The following is a 15,793-nucleotide window of genomic DNA, read 5'->3' as shown; positions in this document are numbered from 1 at the left end:
AGAAGAAGAAGAGTTTGGACTTATACCCCACCTTTCTCTCCTGTAAGGAGACTCAAGGTGGCTTACAAGCTCCTTTCCCTTCCTCTCCCCACAACAGACACCTGGTGAGGCAGGTGGGGCTGAGAGAGTTCTGGGAGAACTGAGACCCAAGGTCACGCAGCAGGAATGCAGGAGTGCGGAAACACATCTGGTTCACCAGATAAGCCTCTGTCACTCAGGTGGAGGAGTGGGGAATCAAACCCAGTTCTACAGATAAGAATCCACCTGCTCTTAACCACTACACCACGCTGGCTCTCCTGCATACTGAGCCCCATCGTCTTAGAATCTCTTCCTGAAGTTACACAAATCAAAATGGCTGAGAACTGCGGCCTTCCTATCTCAGGATACTTTGCCTGGCAGGATCCCAGGAAAGGGCCGCCGATCTCCACGGAATTCTTACCCCTGATCATGAAGCTTCCTGTGGTCAGGTACTCTCCTGTGGGGGCCGTTTTCGATACCTACAAGGAATTTGACCACAGATGTTGATGAAATGCTTTTTGAAAAAAATAATTAACCAAAGAAAAATGTCCCCCATATGTCCCTTTGCGGCCTCTGCGTTAGAAGAGGCCAACTATGAAGTGGTCCCCAGCCCCTCGATGATGTGGCTGAGAAGCTACTGCACCAGACCCAGGGCAGCTTTACAGCCCTGGCCTGCCCACCTCGATGGAACACTTTACCATCAGCTATCCAGACCCCTCGCGGGATCTTGGAGAGGTTCCGCAGAGACACTATGGTAATTGTTCCACAGGGCGTTTTGGGAGAGGGCCAGCTGCTGGCGGTCGCCCATCCTCCTCCCAACTTTTACATTCTGGGCCCTTAATTTTTTATGGGGCCCTCAGCTCTCAGGTTTTGTTTGTTTTTTTTCCAGAATTGGGGTTTATTACATTTTATGAAGTTTTATGCTGGACGCCCCTGTAATCTTGTTTAATCCGCTGTTTTAACTGGGTTTTAATGTAATTGTTTGTTATTTGGGGGAGGGGCGGTATATAAAATTGATTATAACTAAAATAAATAAATAAAAAGAGATAAACCCCCATGAGGTACAAAGCTAATCCTCGAAGGTAAACAAAGCCTTCAGCAACCAGCGGTGGGTAAACAAAAGAGGGCCTTTCCTGTACCAGCCCCATGATTCTGGAACAACCTCCCCGAGGAGAAATGCCTGGCCCCGCACTTTTGGTCTTTAGAAGGCAACTGAAGATGGTTTCATTTAGGTTAAGTTTCATTTGGTTAAGTTTACTTGCAGTCCTGTGATTTTAAATGTCAGCTGTTATGTTTTCCATGTGTTCTATTTTAGGTGTGGTCAGCTGCCTTGAGTTCCACAAGGAAGAAAGACAGCTAATAAAATAATTTTTAATAAATAAGGTAAAATAAAACAAACCAGGGGTGGCCAGGATGGCATCCTACTTCTCACAGGCATCTTTCACCTGGGAGCTCTTCCCAAATGATTCACGTGTCCATGAACACACATGTATACCTTCCCCAGTCCCTGACAAAACATAAAAACGTGGCTTCCTGCATATAAAGGTAGTTTCAGGACAGTGGCTGTGTTTGTAGTAGCGGAACAAAATCTGCAGGCAGCAGCACCTTAAAAACCAATACAAGTTTCCAGGGCGTAAACTTTTGTGAGTCAAAGTTATCAGATCCAAATGAGAACGGAGATTCATCAGCCCTTCTTTGTAATAACTATTCCACCTTTTCAGGTAGATATAAGGCAGTGATGGCGAACCTTTTTGAGACCGAGTGCCCAAATTCCAACCCAAACCCCACTTATTCATTGCAAAGGGCCAACCCGGCAATTTAACCTGAATGCTCAGGTTTTAGTTTAGAAAAAAACGGTTGGCTCCCTCTTCCTCTGCCCCACCTGCTTGAGCAGGGGCCAGCCTGCTCTTGCCTCCAGGAAGTCCTGCATGCACCACTCTGTGCCTCTCTAGCATCTCTGCCTCCTCTGTGCGCGCCCCCCCCCCTCCTCGGGCAGCAGCCACCCGGAGCACAGGTACCAGGCCCGCCCGCCGAGTCCTCCCGGCTCACCATGGTGTGCACACGTCGTGCTCAGTGGCCCAGGCTAGCCTAGATGTGTGTGGGGTGTGTGTGATTTTCTGCCCCCCACAGGATGAACTCTGTGTGTGCCCACAGAGAGGGCTCCGAGTGCCACCTCTGGCACCCATGCCATAGGTTCGCCATCACTGATAGAAGGGCTGATGGATCTTCATTCTCTGATGACATGGAGAGCCATCAAGGCTCTAGTATCTTGGGAGTAGTATCTTGAGTTCTAGTATCTTGGGAAAGGGAGAAAAAGTTCACTCTTAAAGAGTCAACTTTTTCTCCCTCTTCCAAGATACTAAACTCAAGTTGATGGACAGTTGATTCAGTAGATGGGCAGCTGATTCAGGAGGAAGAAAGGAAGGGAGAAAAAGAAATACTTCTTCACACAATGAGTGATTAAAATGTAGAACTGGCTGCCAGAGGATCCAATGATGGACACAGGCTTTAAAAAGGGATCAGACAGATTCATGGAAGACAAGACTATTAGTGGCTACCAGCCATGGTGACTAAAGGGAACCTTATATATTAATCTTATATATAATTGAACAATTATATATAAGATTAATATATAAGATTAGACACAGCCAGAGTGCAACATGTGTATTTTTGAGTTTATCTGGGCTAATGTTGACATTGCACTCTTAAAGGTAGTGGTGACTAAAGGGAACCTCCATGTTCAGAGGCAGTCAACCACAGAATCTCAGTGCCAGGAAGCAACATCGGGGGAAAGGCCTCCATGTCCTATTGTTGGACCTCCAAAGGAACTGGCTGGTCGCTGTGTGAGACAGGACGCCGAAGTAGGTGGAATGCTGGTCTGATCCAGCAGGGCTCTTCCGATGTTCTTAAGCGAGCTTTAGATAACACCCTGGATTTTGTTGGTCTTTAAGATGCCACTGGACTCGATGTTTGCTCTGCAGATCAAGAGTATTTCTCAGAATCATTCATGAAAGGGATCTGGGTGAGCTGCATTTCTCAAGCAAGCCTGAACACTCTACCCCAAGGCCTCATTACCTGGTGATGATACACCCACCAGGCGCTAGTGATGACTCGAGCGTCCCAGGCCGCGCTGTAACACAGAGCCATTGTGCCTGCCTCGGTGAGCGTCCGCGGTGGGATCGGGTCCCCTGGAACAGAAGCACCAGAAGAGGGTCAGTGTTAGGACAGACAAACCCTAAACTGCTAGAAGGCTTTCAAACAGCCACTGGAAGAGGAGAAGAAAATGAAAATGTATCGCTATAAGGTAAAAGGCGCACAAACTGTTCCAAAAGGAGATGCAGAGACACTTGTATGCCAGGGGTTGTGACTTTTGCTTTGTCTGTGAGAACTCAGCCTTGGAGGAAATACTTTGGTTTGTGAATCAGTCCTTTCTATTAACAAAGCACCAGAACGTTAGATGGGAAATTGTCTTGAGCTAGCATAAGCCGCACTGCAAAGGAGGCCCCGGGATTCATCCTCAGGGGAGAATTAGAATCAGAAAATATTTCAGTCCCCTAAACGTGTAATCTGATATAGCATGTCTATTTCTGCATTTTGCCTCTTGCTAATTGTATTTCTCTACAGCAACAGATGCTTGAATAGAAATATTCAGGCGTGGTTTATATGTTGTATTCCCCAAAATCTAAAAACCTTATGGGGAACGAGCAGTAAAAATGAGCAGTAAAAAATATTTACTTGCTAGGGCAAAATATTTTTACTGCTGGAACGAGAAGTAAATGAGCAGTAAAAAAATGGAATGAGCAGTAAAAAATGAGCAGTAAATATATATATATATATTTAATGGAATGAGCAGTAAAAATATTTTAAAGACGGCATCGCAGGAACTTCCCTTACATCATTTAAGGTGGAGGGAAACAGGGTTCCCAACTATTTAAGCACCCCCATTTCTCCCAACCTATTTTCCTTGAGGAATCACCTGTTGGGTTCTTGATGACACAACTGGTGGCTCCGTGAAGATCAGCGTGGACATAGACATCACCTTGTGTAAGAGAGGAGACACCAAGAGAGATCAGTCATGATTCTCAGAGCAACCAGCAAGATGCATATCCATTTACCTGGTACATGTTTACCCCCACCCTCCACCCTGACCTCACAGAGGAATATCTAGAAGAGAAGAAGAAGAGTTTGGATTTATATCCCCGCTTTCTCTCCTGTAAGAAGACTCAAAGGGGCTTACAATCTCCTTGCCCTTCCCCCCTCACAACAAACACCCTGTGAGGTAGGTGGGGCCGAGAGAGCTCCAGAAAGCTGTGACTCGCCCAAGGTCACCCAGCTGGCGTGTGTGGGCGTGCACAGGCTAATCTGAATTCCCCAGATAAGCCTCCACAGCTCAGGCAGCAGAGCTGGGAATCAAACCCGGTTCCTCCAGATTAGATACACGAGCTCTTAACCTCCTACGCCACTGCTGCTCATCTAGGGAAAATGTACCCCCCCACCCCCATATGGGCGGCCACCCTCACCCCACCACAACCAAACAACTTTGTTTGCACCAGGCCTTGAAGTCAGTGTATGGACCCGGGGGGAAGGAGGAGGGGTGTGGGAGGCGATTTTCCGCCCCCCATGTGACTACGTGGCCGCAGCTGGGGGATATCTGACCCCTAGGCAGTATGCTCCTGCTACCTCAGAAGCATGCAAAGAATGGAGTCTCCCCTCCCTATTTCCGAGTTTTGAAACATCCCTGTGAGATTTCTCAGCCCAAATAAAGCGATGGATGGCCCAAGTTGTCACCCAGCCAAACTTCACAGAAGCAGTGAACCCCAATCTTCAGAAATGACGTGCGTGCCAAGCCTCCATTCACACACTGATTCATGGGATGTATGCGCAGAGGTGGGGATCCAGCAGAGTTCTCACAGGTTCTCGAGAGTAGAGTTACTAATCATTGCTGTGTGTGCCGAGAGGGGGTTACTAATGAGTGAGATTTTACCATGTGATTTTTGCCTCGAGTTACGCAGCCCTCCTCTCTCAGCAGCAGTGCACAGAGGACTTGAAGCAGTCTAGCAGGAGGTGCACTGGCGTGTGTGGCAGCCTGCGCCTGCGTGCATTCGTTTCCTGCCCAAGGACCGGTGCAGCGGCTGCGTCCTTGCCACAGCCCCGCCCAGGAATGCCCTGCCCAGGAATGCCCGGCCACGCCCCCATCGTGCCCCGCCCAGCCCCATTGGCGCTACGCCACAGTTTGAATCCCACCACCATGGGAACCTGTTACTAACATTTTTGGATCCCACCACTGGATGTACGTGTATCATGTGTTACATAGGGGCTCACCTGGCCTCAGATACCTCTTGACGATCATTTCGTTTTGCTGTTGGTCTCTTCCAGCTATAACAAGGTAATTTTCAGAGCTAATGAACCACAGGAATTTCTCAAACCTGTCAGATTACATCAAGCCATCAAGACAAAGCAAAACACGGGAACAACAGGAAAGGTTGCATCACTGAGGTCTGGATATGACATAAATGTGACGTGGTCAGGCTGGGCCCAGGTGTGTGTGTGAGGGGGGCTGCCTCAGCTGGCCCCGGAACAGCACTGGGGTGCCTGGACTGGCAAGTCCACAGAGGGGTGGGGTGGCTTACTTGAGAGGGTTTGTCAGGCCTGTGAGCCAGCTGAGGCAACTCCCCCTCGCTCCCAATCTGGCCAGAAGTGGGCGGGTTGCCTCAGCTGGCTTGTGGGATTGATAAGCCCTTTAAAGGGGCTGCATCCGGCCCCTCAGCCAAATGTTTGACGCCCCTGCTCGAGTGGCTGTGATATCTTACCCCCACCTACCTCCCTAGTTCTAGAGCAGTTTCATAATATTAATCATTGTGCTTTTTGCAATAAGGCAAAGCATTTGACACGCTGCAAAAACAGACAAAGTAGCTCTTAAAATACGGTGACCAGACATCCCGCTTTTGGCGGGACAGTCCTGCCTTAAAACAATTTGTCCCGTGGGTTTTTTTAAGTGTCCCGATTTTTGGAAGGCTGCCGCACTGCCTTCTGGGGCGTGCCCCAGAAGGGCGGTCTGGCAACCCTTCAGCGACGCCGGAGTGCACTGCCTTCACAGGCTCCTGGGAAACTGAGGGAGGCCCGGAAGGCAATCGCATCCCTGACGCGTATCGTGGAACTGCGCAGCTCTGGAGAGCAAGGCAGTGCAGCAGTTCAGTTTCACTGCTTCTGGGGCTTCCGGAAACGGGAAGCCTTGTACTTCCTCCAGCGCCCGCTGCGAGACCGCAGGCTGCACTGCAACTCTCTGGAGCCGCTATGCGCGGCAGCCTCCTGTGCATGCGTCGTTATATATCTCGCCTTAGCGCCTTCGTTTCCGCCTCTGTGACAGGGCAGAAACGGAAGTGGGCGCCAGAAGGCAGTGCACTCCTGTGGCTGCGCGTGCATGCACACGCATGCGCACATGCGCGGCCGCCCACTTACCCTGCTTGTCCCGGTTTACAAAGGGGACCATCCAGTCACCTTATCTTAAAACATATTAAAAATAACCCATGTATTTCAAAAAACGCACATATCAGCTCAATGACGAACGTCTAATGACTGATGCCACGATTGCTATTCAAGGGAAAGCTTCGCTCTCTTAACAAGGCCTTATACTTATTGCAGGCGTCCCCAATGTTTTTGAGCCTGAGGGCACATCTGGAATTTTGCAAGAGTGTGAAGAGCGCCACCCCAAAATGGTTGCCACTAGAGGCAGAACCAAATCTAAAATGGCCGCCACAGGAAGTGGACCTAAACAGAATACCTCCCTCCTCATGGCTTCTGGGAAGAAGGAAAGAGAAATGGAACCACACAAAGACTAAGGAAAGCCCAGGTCCATCTATGCCAGTCCTCCTGATCTTCCAGTAGAAAACCTCTTCATTCAAATGAGGGTAGCCAATAACAAGCCCTACCTTACAATGGAACCCACCCACTTCCTGAAAAGCTTGGCAGGCGCCAAGGGAAGGGCTGGTAGGGCGCCATGGGGCCCATGGGCAGCATGTTGGGAAACTGTGACCTATTGCATTATGCCCACCGAAAAGTTCAGGTCTGCCCCAACTAAAACGCAGACCCAGAGGCATGAAGTTCATAAGAACATAAGAACAAGCCAGCTGGATCAGACCAGAGTCCATCTAGTCCAGCTCTCTGCTACTCGCAGTGGCCCACCAGGTGCCTTTGGGAGCTCACATGTAGGATGTGAAAGCAACGGCCTTCTGCTGCTGCTGCTGCTGCTCATAAGAACAAGCCAGCTGGATCAGACCAGAGTCCATTAGTCCAGCTCTCTGCTACTCGCAGTGGCCCACCAGGTGCCTTTGGGAGCTCACTTGCAGGGAAAGCATCTATTGGTCCAAAATAAGGAAAGGGTGGGTTTTTTTTGGCAATTTTGATAGGATGGGCAGGCAGTCACTCACCAGTAAACCTTCCTAGCCTTCTGGATGGTGGTAACTGTTTGGACTTCCTTCAGAGTCTGCTTGGTCTTTTTCTCTGCCGATTTGAAGGCCTGCTCAGACAAAAACCATCATCCTGACTTGTGTGCCGAAAGGGACCACACAAACCAAAACCAACCCCCATACCTGGCGTGTGTGTGTGTGTGTATCACATCATATACACACTTATGACAAGTCAAGGGATTTGACTTGTGTTAATATTTCAAAGGCAGTGCCTTCTGGATATGCAAACTTAAGAATTTATCGATCTGCCTTCACTGACCCCAGGATTTGTTGCTTTGACCTCAGGAAACCATGAAAATCCTGAAATGCTGCCAGAGTTAAGGTATGCCCAGGCCTTTCGAGGCCTTCATGTTTCTGAGCCTGCCCACCCTGCAGATAGGCACGCATGTTCATGGAGGCCACTATGGAGCCAGCGTGGTGTAGTGGTTAGGAGCAGGTGGATCCTAATCTGGAGGACCGGGTTTGATTCTCCGCCTGAGTGGCAGATGCTTATCTGGTGAACCAGATGTGTTTCCATACTCCTACATTCCTGCTGGGTCACCTTGGGCCAGTCACAGTTCTCTCAGGACTCTCTCAGCCCCACCTACCTCTCAAGGTGTCTGTTGTGGGGAGAGAAAGGGAAACGAGCTTGTAAGCCACCTTGAGTCGCCTTACAGGAGAGAAAAGCAGAGTATAAATCCAAACTCTTCTTCTTCTAATCATCCATATAACTTGCTAGCATGATTTTGTCAAGTGCGCTGTTTTTATTTGCTCAATAGATTTATATTTTGTGTCCTCATAACTCATTTATTAAAAAATTGACATCTCACCTTTCCTTGCGGTTCAAGGAGGCTTACAATAATAGGTAAAAATAGGCAGGACATAAATATTTAGAAGAACTCAAGGATACTCAAGGCGGCTTACAAACTCCTTCCCTTCCTCTCCCCACAACAGATACCTTGTGAGGTAGGTGGGGCTGAGAGTGTTCTCAACAACTTATGACTAGCCCAAGGTCACCCTGGAGGAATGTAGGAGTGGGGAAACAAATCCGGTTCACCAGATAAGAATCTGCCACACATGTGGGGAATAAAACCCAGTTCTCCAGATTAGAGTCCACCTGTCTTAACCACTATACCCGTGGTGGCGAACCTTTGGCACTCCAGATGTTATGGACTACAATTCCCATCAGCCCTTGCCAGACTGGCCCTTGCCAGTCAATTTGCCATGCTGGCAGGGGCTGATGGGAATTGTAGTCCATAACATCTGGAGTGCCAAAGGTTCGCCACCACTGCACTATACTATGCTAGAATAAATAAATAGTGTGATGAGGACAAGCACATAACTCATGCCAGATAAGTGACCGGCATGGCCATCTTGTTCTTCACTGTGGCAGAGTCTAAAGTAGTTTAGAAGGCAGTCATGTTGGTCTCTGGCAGAAGAGTTAGGTTCGAGTCCAGTAGTTAAACCACAAAATAAACACAAACAGGTGTGCAGCGTGAAACTGATAACCCAGGAAATAGCGCAGCACACCGGCTGGCTGGTAGTGAAAACGTCAACAATTATAGTCAAATAAATAATCTACTATAGTCTCAAAACTCAGATGTATCTTATTGACATAAATTCTTAAACTGTTGGTGCAATTTTACATAGCAATGTGCTGAAATGCATCACAAATCCTAAACATAAAGAGGTATGGTTCATAAGAAGCTAAGTTCCTTATTCAGTGCTATATATCTAAAACAGGTGTTTGGTTATATATAAGAACATAAGAACATAAGAACAAGCCAGCTGGATCAGACCAGAGTCCATCTAGTCCAGCTTTCTGCTACTCGCATGATGACCCACTTGGAGTGCCTTTAGGAGAAGCTCTCACATGCAGGAATTGAGCATAGTAGCCTTCTGCGACTTCCTAATTTGCTCCCAAGCACCTGGACTATTAAGGCATTTGCAATCTCAGATCAAGAGGATCAAGATTGGTAGCCATAGATAGACTTCTCCTCCATAAATCTGTCCAAGCCCCTTTTAAAGCTATCCAGGTTAGTGGCCATCACCACCTCCTGTGGCAGCATATTCCAAACACCAATCCTGCGTTCGCGTGAAGAAGTGTTTCCTTTTATTTAGTCCTAATTCTTCCCCCCAGCATTTTCAATGAATGCCCCCTGGTTCTAGTATTGTGTGAAAGAGAGAAAAATTTCTCTCTGTCAACATTTTCTACCCCATGCATAGTTTTATAAACTTCAGTCATATCCCCTCGGAGGCGTCTCCTCTCCAAGCTAAAAAAAAAAAAAGTCCCAAACGCTGCAGCCTCTCCTCATAAGGAAGGTGCTCCAGTCCCTCAATCATCCTCGTTGCCCTTCTCTGCACTTTTTCTATCTCTTCAATATCCTTTTTGAGATGTGGCGACCAGAACTGAACACAGTACTCCAAGTGCGGTCGCACCACGGCTTTATATAAGGGCATGACAATCTTTGCAGTTTTATTCTCAATTTTATTCTCAATATATAGCACTGAATAAGGAATTTGCTGTCTGCTGTTTTAGATATATAGCACTGAATAAGGAATTTAGCTTCTTATGAACCATACCTCTTTATGTTTAGGATCTGTGATGCATTTCAGCACATTGCTATGTAAAATTGTACTAACAGTTTAAGAATTTATGTCAATAAGATACATCTGAGTTTTGAGACTATACCGTGTTTCCCCGAATATAAGACAGTGTCTTATATTAATTTTTGCTCCCAAAGATGTGCTATGTCTTATTTTCAGGGGATGTCTTATTTTTCTGTGTTCTGTTCGTCGGGCATGCTTCCAAACAAAAACTTTGCTATGTCTTACTTTCGGGGGATGCCTTATATTTCGCACTTCAGCAAAACCTCTACTATGCCTTATTTTTCGGGGATGTCTTATATTAGGGGAAACAGGGTAGTAGATTATTTATTTGACTATAATTGTTGATGTTTTCACTACCAGCCAGCCGGTGTGCTGCACTATTTCCTGGGTTATCGAGTCCAGTAGTACCTTAGAAATGAATTAGATTTTCCCTTTGCGGAGCTTTGACTCTCAAAAGCTCACACGTAGAACATCTGAGCCCTTTGAAGGTAGAGCGGTTCATCAAATCGAATATATAAATAAATAAAATAAATAAATCTTATTGGTCTCTAAGGTACTATTGGACTCCCAATCTAAATCAGGAAACACCTTTTCTGCTGCTTCGACTGTGGCCAACTGGATAACAAAAAAGTCCAGCCTACCTGTCTCTCCCTGCTAATTCCCCCACATAAAAAGGGACAGCCCTCCCCACCCCCTGCCCAATTTGGGTAACAGATGCTGCTGTGATGTCTTTTCCTTAGATGTGACTCAGCTGCCACCAGCCAATCCTTTAAATTACTGGCGGGATTTATTTGGTATTCTCCACATCATGTGGCAAATTGCGCCAAATTCCGAGCCAAGCAGGTCCCCAGCTCTGCTGGAATCACGTCAAACGGGAATGAGAAATTTTAAAGCCGCTATTTTATTCTAAAGGGGGGGAAAGACAAAGAATCCACTGGTACCTTCTCGGCTGCTTCCACTGTCTTCTGAGTTTTCCGGGCCGCGTGTCTCTTGTGATCGTAATACCTGGAGAGGACACAGCACTGTCAGATCTTCCCGTCAGTCAAGTGAAACACGTATAGCTGCATTGTGCTGAGACGGACAGGTTTATCCATCTAGCTAAGGCCCCTTCCGCACATGCAGAATCATGCACATTCAATCCACTTTCACAACTGTTTGAAAGTGGATTTTGCTATTCCACACAGTAAATGGATTTTGCAATGGATTTTGCTATTCCGCACAGGGCCTTTGGAGAGGCCAGCCGCTGATGGTGAGAATAGCAATGGAGAGGCCAGCCGCTGACGGAGAGAACAGCAATGGATTTTGCTATTCCGCACAGGGCCTTTGGAGAGGCCAGCCGCTGACGGTGCCTCTGCCCCCCCCTCCCCCCCCCCCTGCTTATAGGGGTCCCTAACACCATCGGGACCCATTATTCCTTTCTGGGGAGAGTTGTATATGGGTTTCGTGGGACATTGTTTTAGAACTGTTTTAAATTGTATGTAAGTTTTTATATATTATATTTTATATTGTTCACCGCCCTGAGGCCTTCGGGGATAGGGCGGTATATTAAATCCAATAAATAATAATAAAATAATAATAATAATAATAATAAAATCCAGCTTCCAAGTGCATTGAAAGTGGATTGAAAGTGCTTTATTCTGCATGTACGGAAGGGACCTTGGTGCCAGGCAGCACCCAAAGATCCTTTGCACTGCTTCAGACACAATAACCTCGTTCAACAATGCTGCCGCTGCCCTACCCCGAGACCCCTACACCCGGTGGTGTAGGGGTTAAGAGCAGTGGACTCTAATCTGACGAACTGGGCTTGATTCCCCACTCTCCACATGAAGCCTGCTGGGTGACCACAGTTCTCTCAGAACTTTCTCAGCCCGACCTACCTCACAAGGTATCGGTTGTGGGGAGAGGAAGGGAAAGGAGTATGTGAGCAGTGGTGGGATCCAAACATGTTAGTAACAGGTTCCCATGGTGGTGGGATTCAAACTGTGGCGTAGTGCCAATGGGGCTGGGCTGGGCACGACGGGGGCGTGGCGCGGCATTCCGGGGGCGGGGCATTCCTGGGTGTGGCTGTGGCAAGGTCCTTGGGTGGGAAACGAATGCACGCAGGCGCAGGCTGCCACGCACGCCGGTGCACCTCCTGCTAGACTGCTTCCAGTTCTGCGCGCTACTGCTGAGAGGAGGGGCGGAACTAAGGCAAAAATCACGTGGCAAAACCACCAATTAGTAACCCCCTCTTGGCACACACAAATAATTAGTAACCTACTCTCGGGAACCTGTGAGAACCTGCTGGATCCCACCTCTGTATGTGAGTCACGTTGAGACTCCTTACAGTTGAAAAAAAAAGGCTACGATTCCAAACTCTTCTTCTTTTCCCAGCGAAAGATACTCACTTTTTGGCATTGGCGTAAGCAGACACGCTGAGGTCCACGTCCACAAGCAAAGGCTGGTTCTTGAGGGGCTTCCTCAGTGGTTGGCTTTTCTTCTTCTGCTTCTTCTTCCCCTTGGACTCTTCTGCCATCTCCTCTCCTGCTGCCGCCTCCTCCTCCGTGTCCGAGAGCGCGTACGGGTTCCTAGCCAAACAGAAAAAGGTACTCTGAAACAGTGTGGCTACCAATTCTATGGCTGCCAATCTTGATCCTCCTTGATCTCAGATTGCAAATGCCTCAGCAGACCAGGTGCTCAGGAGCAGCAGCAGCAGAAGGCCATTGCTTTCACCTCCTGCCTGTGAGCTCCCAAAGGCACCTGGTGGGCCACTGCGAGTAGCAGAGTGCTGGACTAGATGGACTCTGGTCTGATCCGGCAGGCTAGTTCTTATGTTCTTATGTTCTTAGTGTGGACTGAATCCTATGCAACTATTGGAACTGGGTAACCCTGGTGCAACAGTCTTGATTTATCAACAGCTCAACGATACTGAAATGCAAACAGATTACCCCTTGCTACCCTTGTTGTGTAAACCATTGAAATCCTGGTCGGGAATTTTGGCTGCCCCGTATTTATCTAATATTACACCTGCAAAATGCCGCTGGGCCTTTTTGGGGGCCCGTCTTGATGCTTTTCCATCTGCCAATTTAGCGGGAAGATTTCAAAAAATCCCACAGCACAGGAGGGTATGTGTTAGGAAATCAGAGAAAGCAGACTCTATGTCGCACATCCTACTGCATCGTGAGCTCCACAAAGAGGAAAGGAAGTCTTTAATTCAACCATTGTTAATTCACTATTAAAAGGGTACAATCGCAGGTGACCCTGACTTAACTCTGGCAAGAATTTTATTGGAAGACAGGGTTCCTTGTATATCTTTGCAGGTAGCTAAATTTTGCATGCTAGCATATAACAAGCGTAGATCCATGTTAAGACGGAGCAGTATTAATTGACAGAGATTGTAATAATGTTGTAAGTTGAGGTTTCTTTTACCATGGATTGCTGTATATATGTACAATTTGAATTAGTCTTTGTTTTCTTTTTATAGCCCTCTGACAGTAATGCTAAATCTGTGAACTCAGGCAGATTATGGAATTTTATGCTGGATGCCGATGTAATTTTGTTTAATCCACTGTTTTACATGGGGTTTTAATGTGATTGTTTGTATTGTGTTGTTCACCGCCCAGAGCCCTTCGGGGGAGGGGCGGTATATAAAACTGATGGTAGGTAGGTAGGTAGGTAGGTAGATAGGTAGGTAGGTGGGTAGGTAGATAGGTAGATAGGTAGATAGGTAGATAGGTAGATAGATAGATAGGTAGATAGATAGATAGATAGATAGATAGATAGATAGATAGATAGATAGATAGATAGATAGATAGATAGATAGATAGATAGATAGATAGATAGATAGATAGATAGATAGATAGATAGATAGATAGATAGTGAAAGGAAGAGTAGGATGGCTCTCCTGGCCTGTTCTTACACATCACTTTGGGGTCAGAAAGGAATTTTGCTCCAAGACCAAGGATCCTGGAGGATTTATTTGCCTTCCTTTGGGCATAGAGCAGGGGATGGCTGGGGGAGGAAGGAGTGTTGTGAATTTCCCGTGTTGTGCAGGAAATAGATGAGTAGATTAGGTCACTTCCCTCTCTGTGCTTCTATGAGATCTCTAGGCTTCTATGTTTCCCAAAGGCCTCTCCCCCCGAGCCAGAACTGGCACACAGCTGCTAGAACCACTCCTTTTACGGGGTTTTTTACTCATCCTGACCTCTAGTCCTACAAGTTTCCGTTTGTTAATTAATTAATTTATTAACTAATTAAATAAATTCAGTATTCCGCCCACCCTGAAAGGGCTCTGGGTGGGGAACAGAATAATCAACCATTAAAATCACAACAAACCATGAAACCGTAATAAAAACAGAACAAGATTACAGATGGCGATAAAAATCCCGTCGAAGTCAGAAACTATCGAATTCAGCTCCTATCATGGGAGTGGTCCAATGATGGAAAAATATGGGTGGCAATCAGCAGTTACTCTCCTCCAAACGCTCTGCTCAGTCTGTAGAGCCCCAAGGAACTGGCCAAGGTCCTGCCGGGCCCTAATGGTGGGTGGGAGAGTGTTCCACCTCTTTGGGGCCAAGGCACTGAAGGCCCTGGGCCCGGATGGAGGCTAACAGAATCATGGAGGGGGCAGGGACCACCAGCACATTGGCCTCTGCAGAACACAGAGGCCGAGTGGGGACATAGGGGGAAGGACGGTCCCAAGATATAAGGGCCCCAGGCCGTGGAATGCAGCAATGGCGTAGGAGGTTAAGAGCTCGTGTATCTAATTTGGAAGAACCGGGTTTGATTCCCAGCTCTGCCACCTGAGCTGTGGAGGCTTATCTGGGGAATTCAGATTAGCCTGTACATTCCCACACACGCCAGCTGGGTGACCTTGGGCGAGGCACAGCTTCTCGGAGCTCTCTGCCCCACCCACCTTGCAGGGTGTTTGTTGTGAGGGGGGAAGGGCAGGGAGATTGTAAGCCCCTTTGAGTCTCCTGCAGGAGAGAAAGGGGGGATATAAATCCAAACTCCTCCTCCTCCTCCACCTCCCTTCCTCCCCCCCTCCACAGCCCCGCCCAGGAATGCCCGGCCACGCCCACGTCGTGCCCCGCCCCATTGGCACTACGCCACAGTTTGAATCCCACCACCATGGGAACCTGTTACTAAATTTTTTGGATCCCACCACTGAACAGACCCTTACAAAAGGGCTGGTTCTGGCCTTTAAATCCCCAAACATTCAGGGACCCCCGCACCTCAAAACTCTCCAATGAACCAATCACACATTTAGCTCGTGAGAAGAGGCCCTGCTCCACACTCCACCAAGAGAGACACAGGGCTTGGCAGCGGCAGTACCAAGTGGATAGAATTCTGACTCCCCTCCTGGAGTTTAGTGGCCCTTCCCATTCCCATATTTTGCCACCTTCTAAGCCCACTGCTGATGAATTTCAGGACAGTGAACTCTGGCTTCTGTGTCGTCCTGCAGGGTGTATAGGACCCCCTCCCCCTCCTCTTTCTCCAGTCAGCACAGCACTTACTTCAAGAGCATGGTGATGTGGTTTGTCTGTAGCTTCAGCTCTTTGATGGCGCTGGCCACGGGGTCCCCCTGGGCTTGGGCCTCTTTCACAATGGCATTGATCTCAGTCCAGTCAATCTGGTTGGCTAAGGCACTCCGGACCACCTGGATGGCTCGGTCCACTACCTCCAGGTTCATCTCCACAAGCTCACCTTTCACCTTGTCAATTTCCTAAAGGGAATTAAAA

At 47.8% G+C, this 15,793-nt stretch overlaps 1 protein-coding gene across 1 annotated transcript in view; it reads right to left on the bottom strand.

Annotated features, from left to right (window-relative positions):
• NEMF (nuclear export mediator factor) overlaps positions 1-15,793 on the bottom strand; it is a gene marked incomplete at its 3' end in the record, with an annotated part of 39,878 nt that overhangs the window by 13,868 nt on the left and 10,217 nt on the right. The window contains exons 9-16 of the mRNA XM_048484692.1: positions 15,569-15,777; positions 12,461-12,640; positions 11,015-11,078; positions 7,446-7,534; positions 5,341-5,444; positions 3,995-4,057; positions 3,094-3,206; positions 436-497 (exon numbers count right to left, since the gene is read on the bottom strand). Coding sequence (XP_048340649.1) covers positions 436-497; positions 3,094-3,206; positions 3,995-4,057; positions 5,341-5,444; positions 7,446-7,534; positions 11,015-11,078; positions 12,461-12,640; positions 15,569-15,777 — 884 coding nt within the window. The remainder of the gene's footprint in view (positions 1-435; positions 498-3,093; positions 3,207-3,994; positions 4,058-5,340; positions 5,445-7,445; positions 7,535-11,014; positions 11,079-12,460; positions 12,641-15,568; positions 15,778-15,793) is intronic.

This window comes from Sphaerodactylus townsendi, linkage group LG02 (genome assembly GCF_021028975.2).
Source record: "Sphaerodactylus townsendi isolate TG3544 linkage group LG02, MPM_Stown_v2.3, whole genome shotgun sequence".
NCBI classification, from domain to species: domain Eukaryota; kingdom Metazoa; phylum Chordata; class Lepidosauria; order Squamata; family Sphaerodactylidae; genus Sphaerodactylus; species Sphaerodactylus townsendi.
Note: the sequence above shows the minus strand (reverse complement) of the source record. Positions and strands in the feature narration are given on the sequence as shown.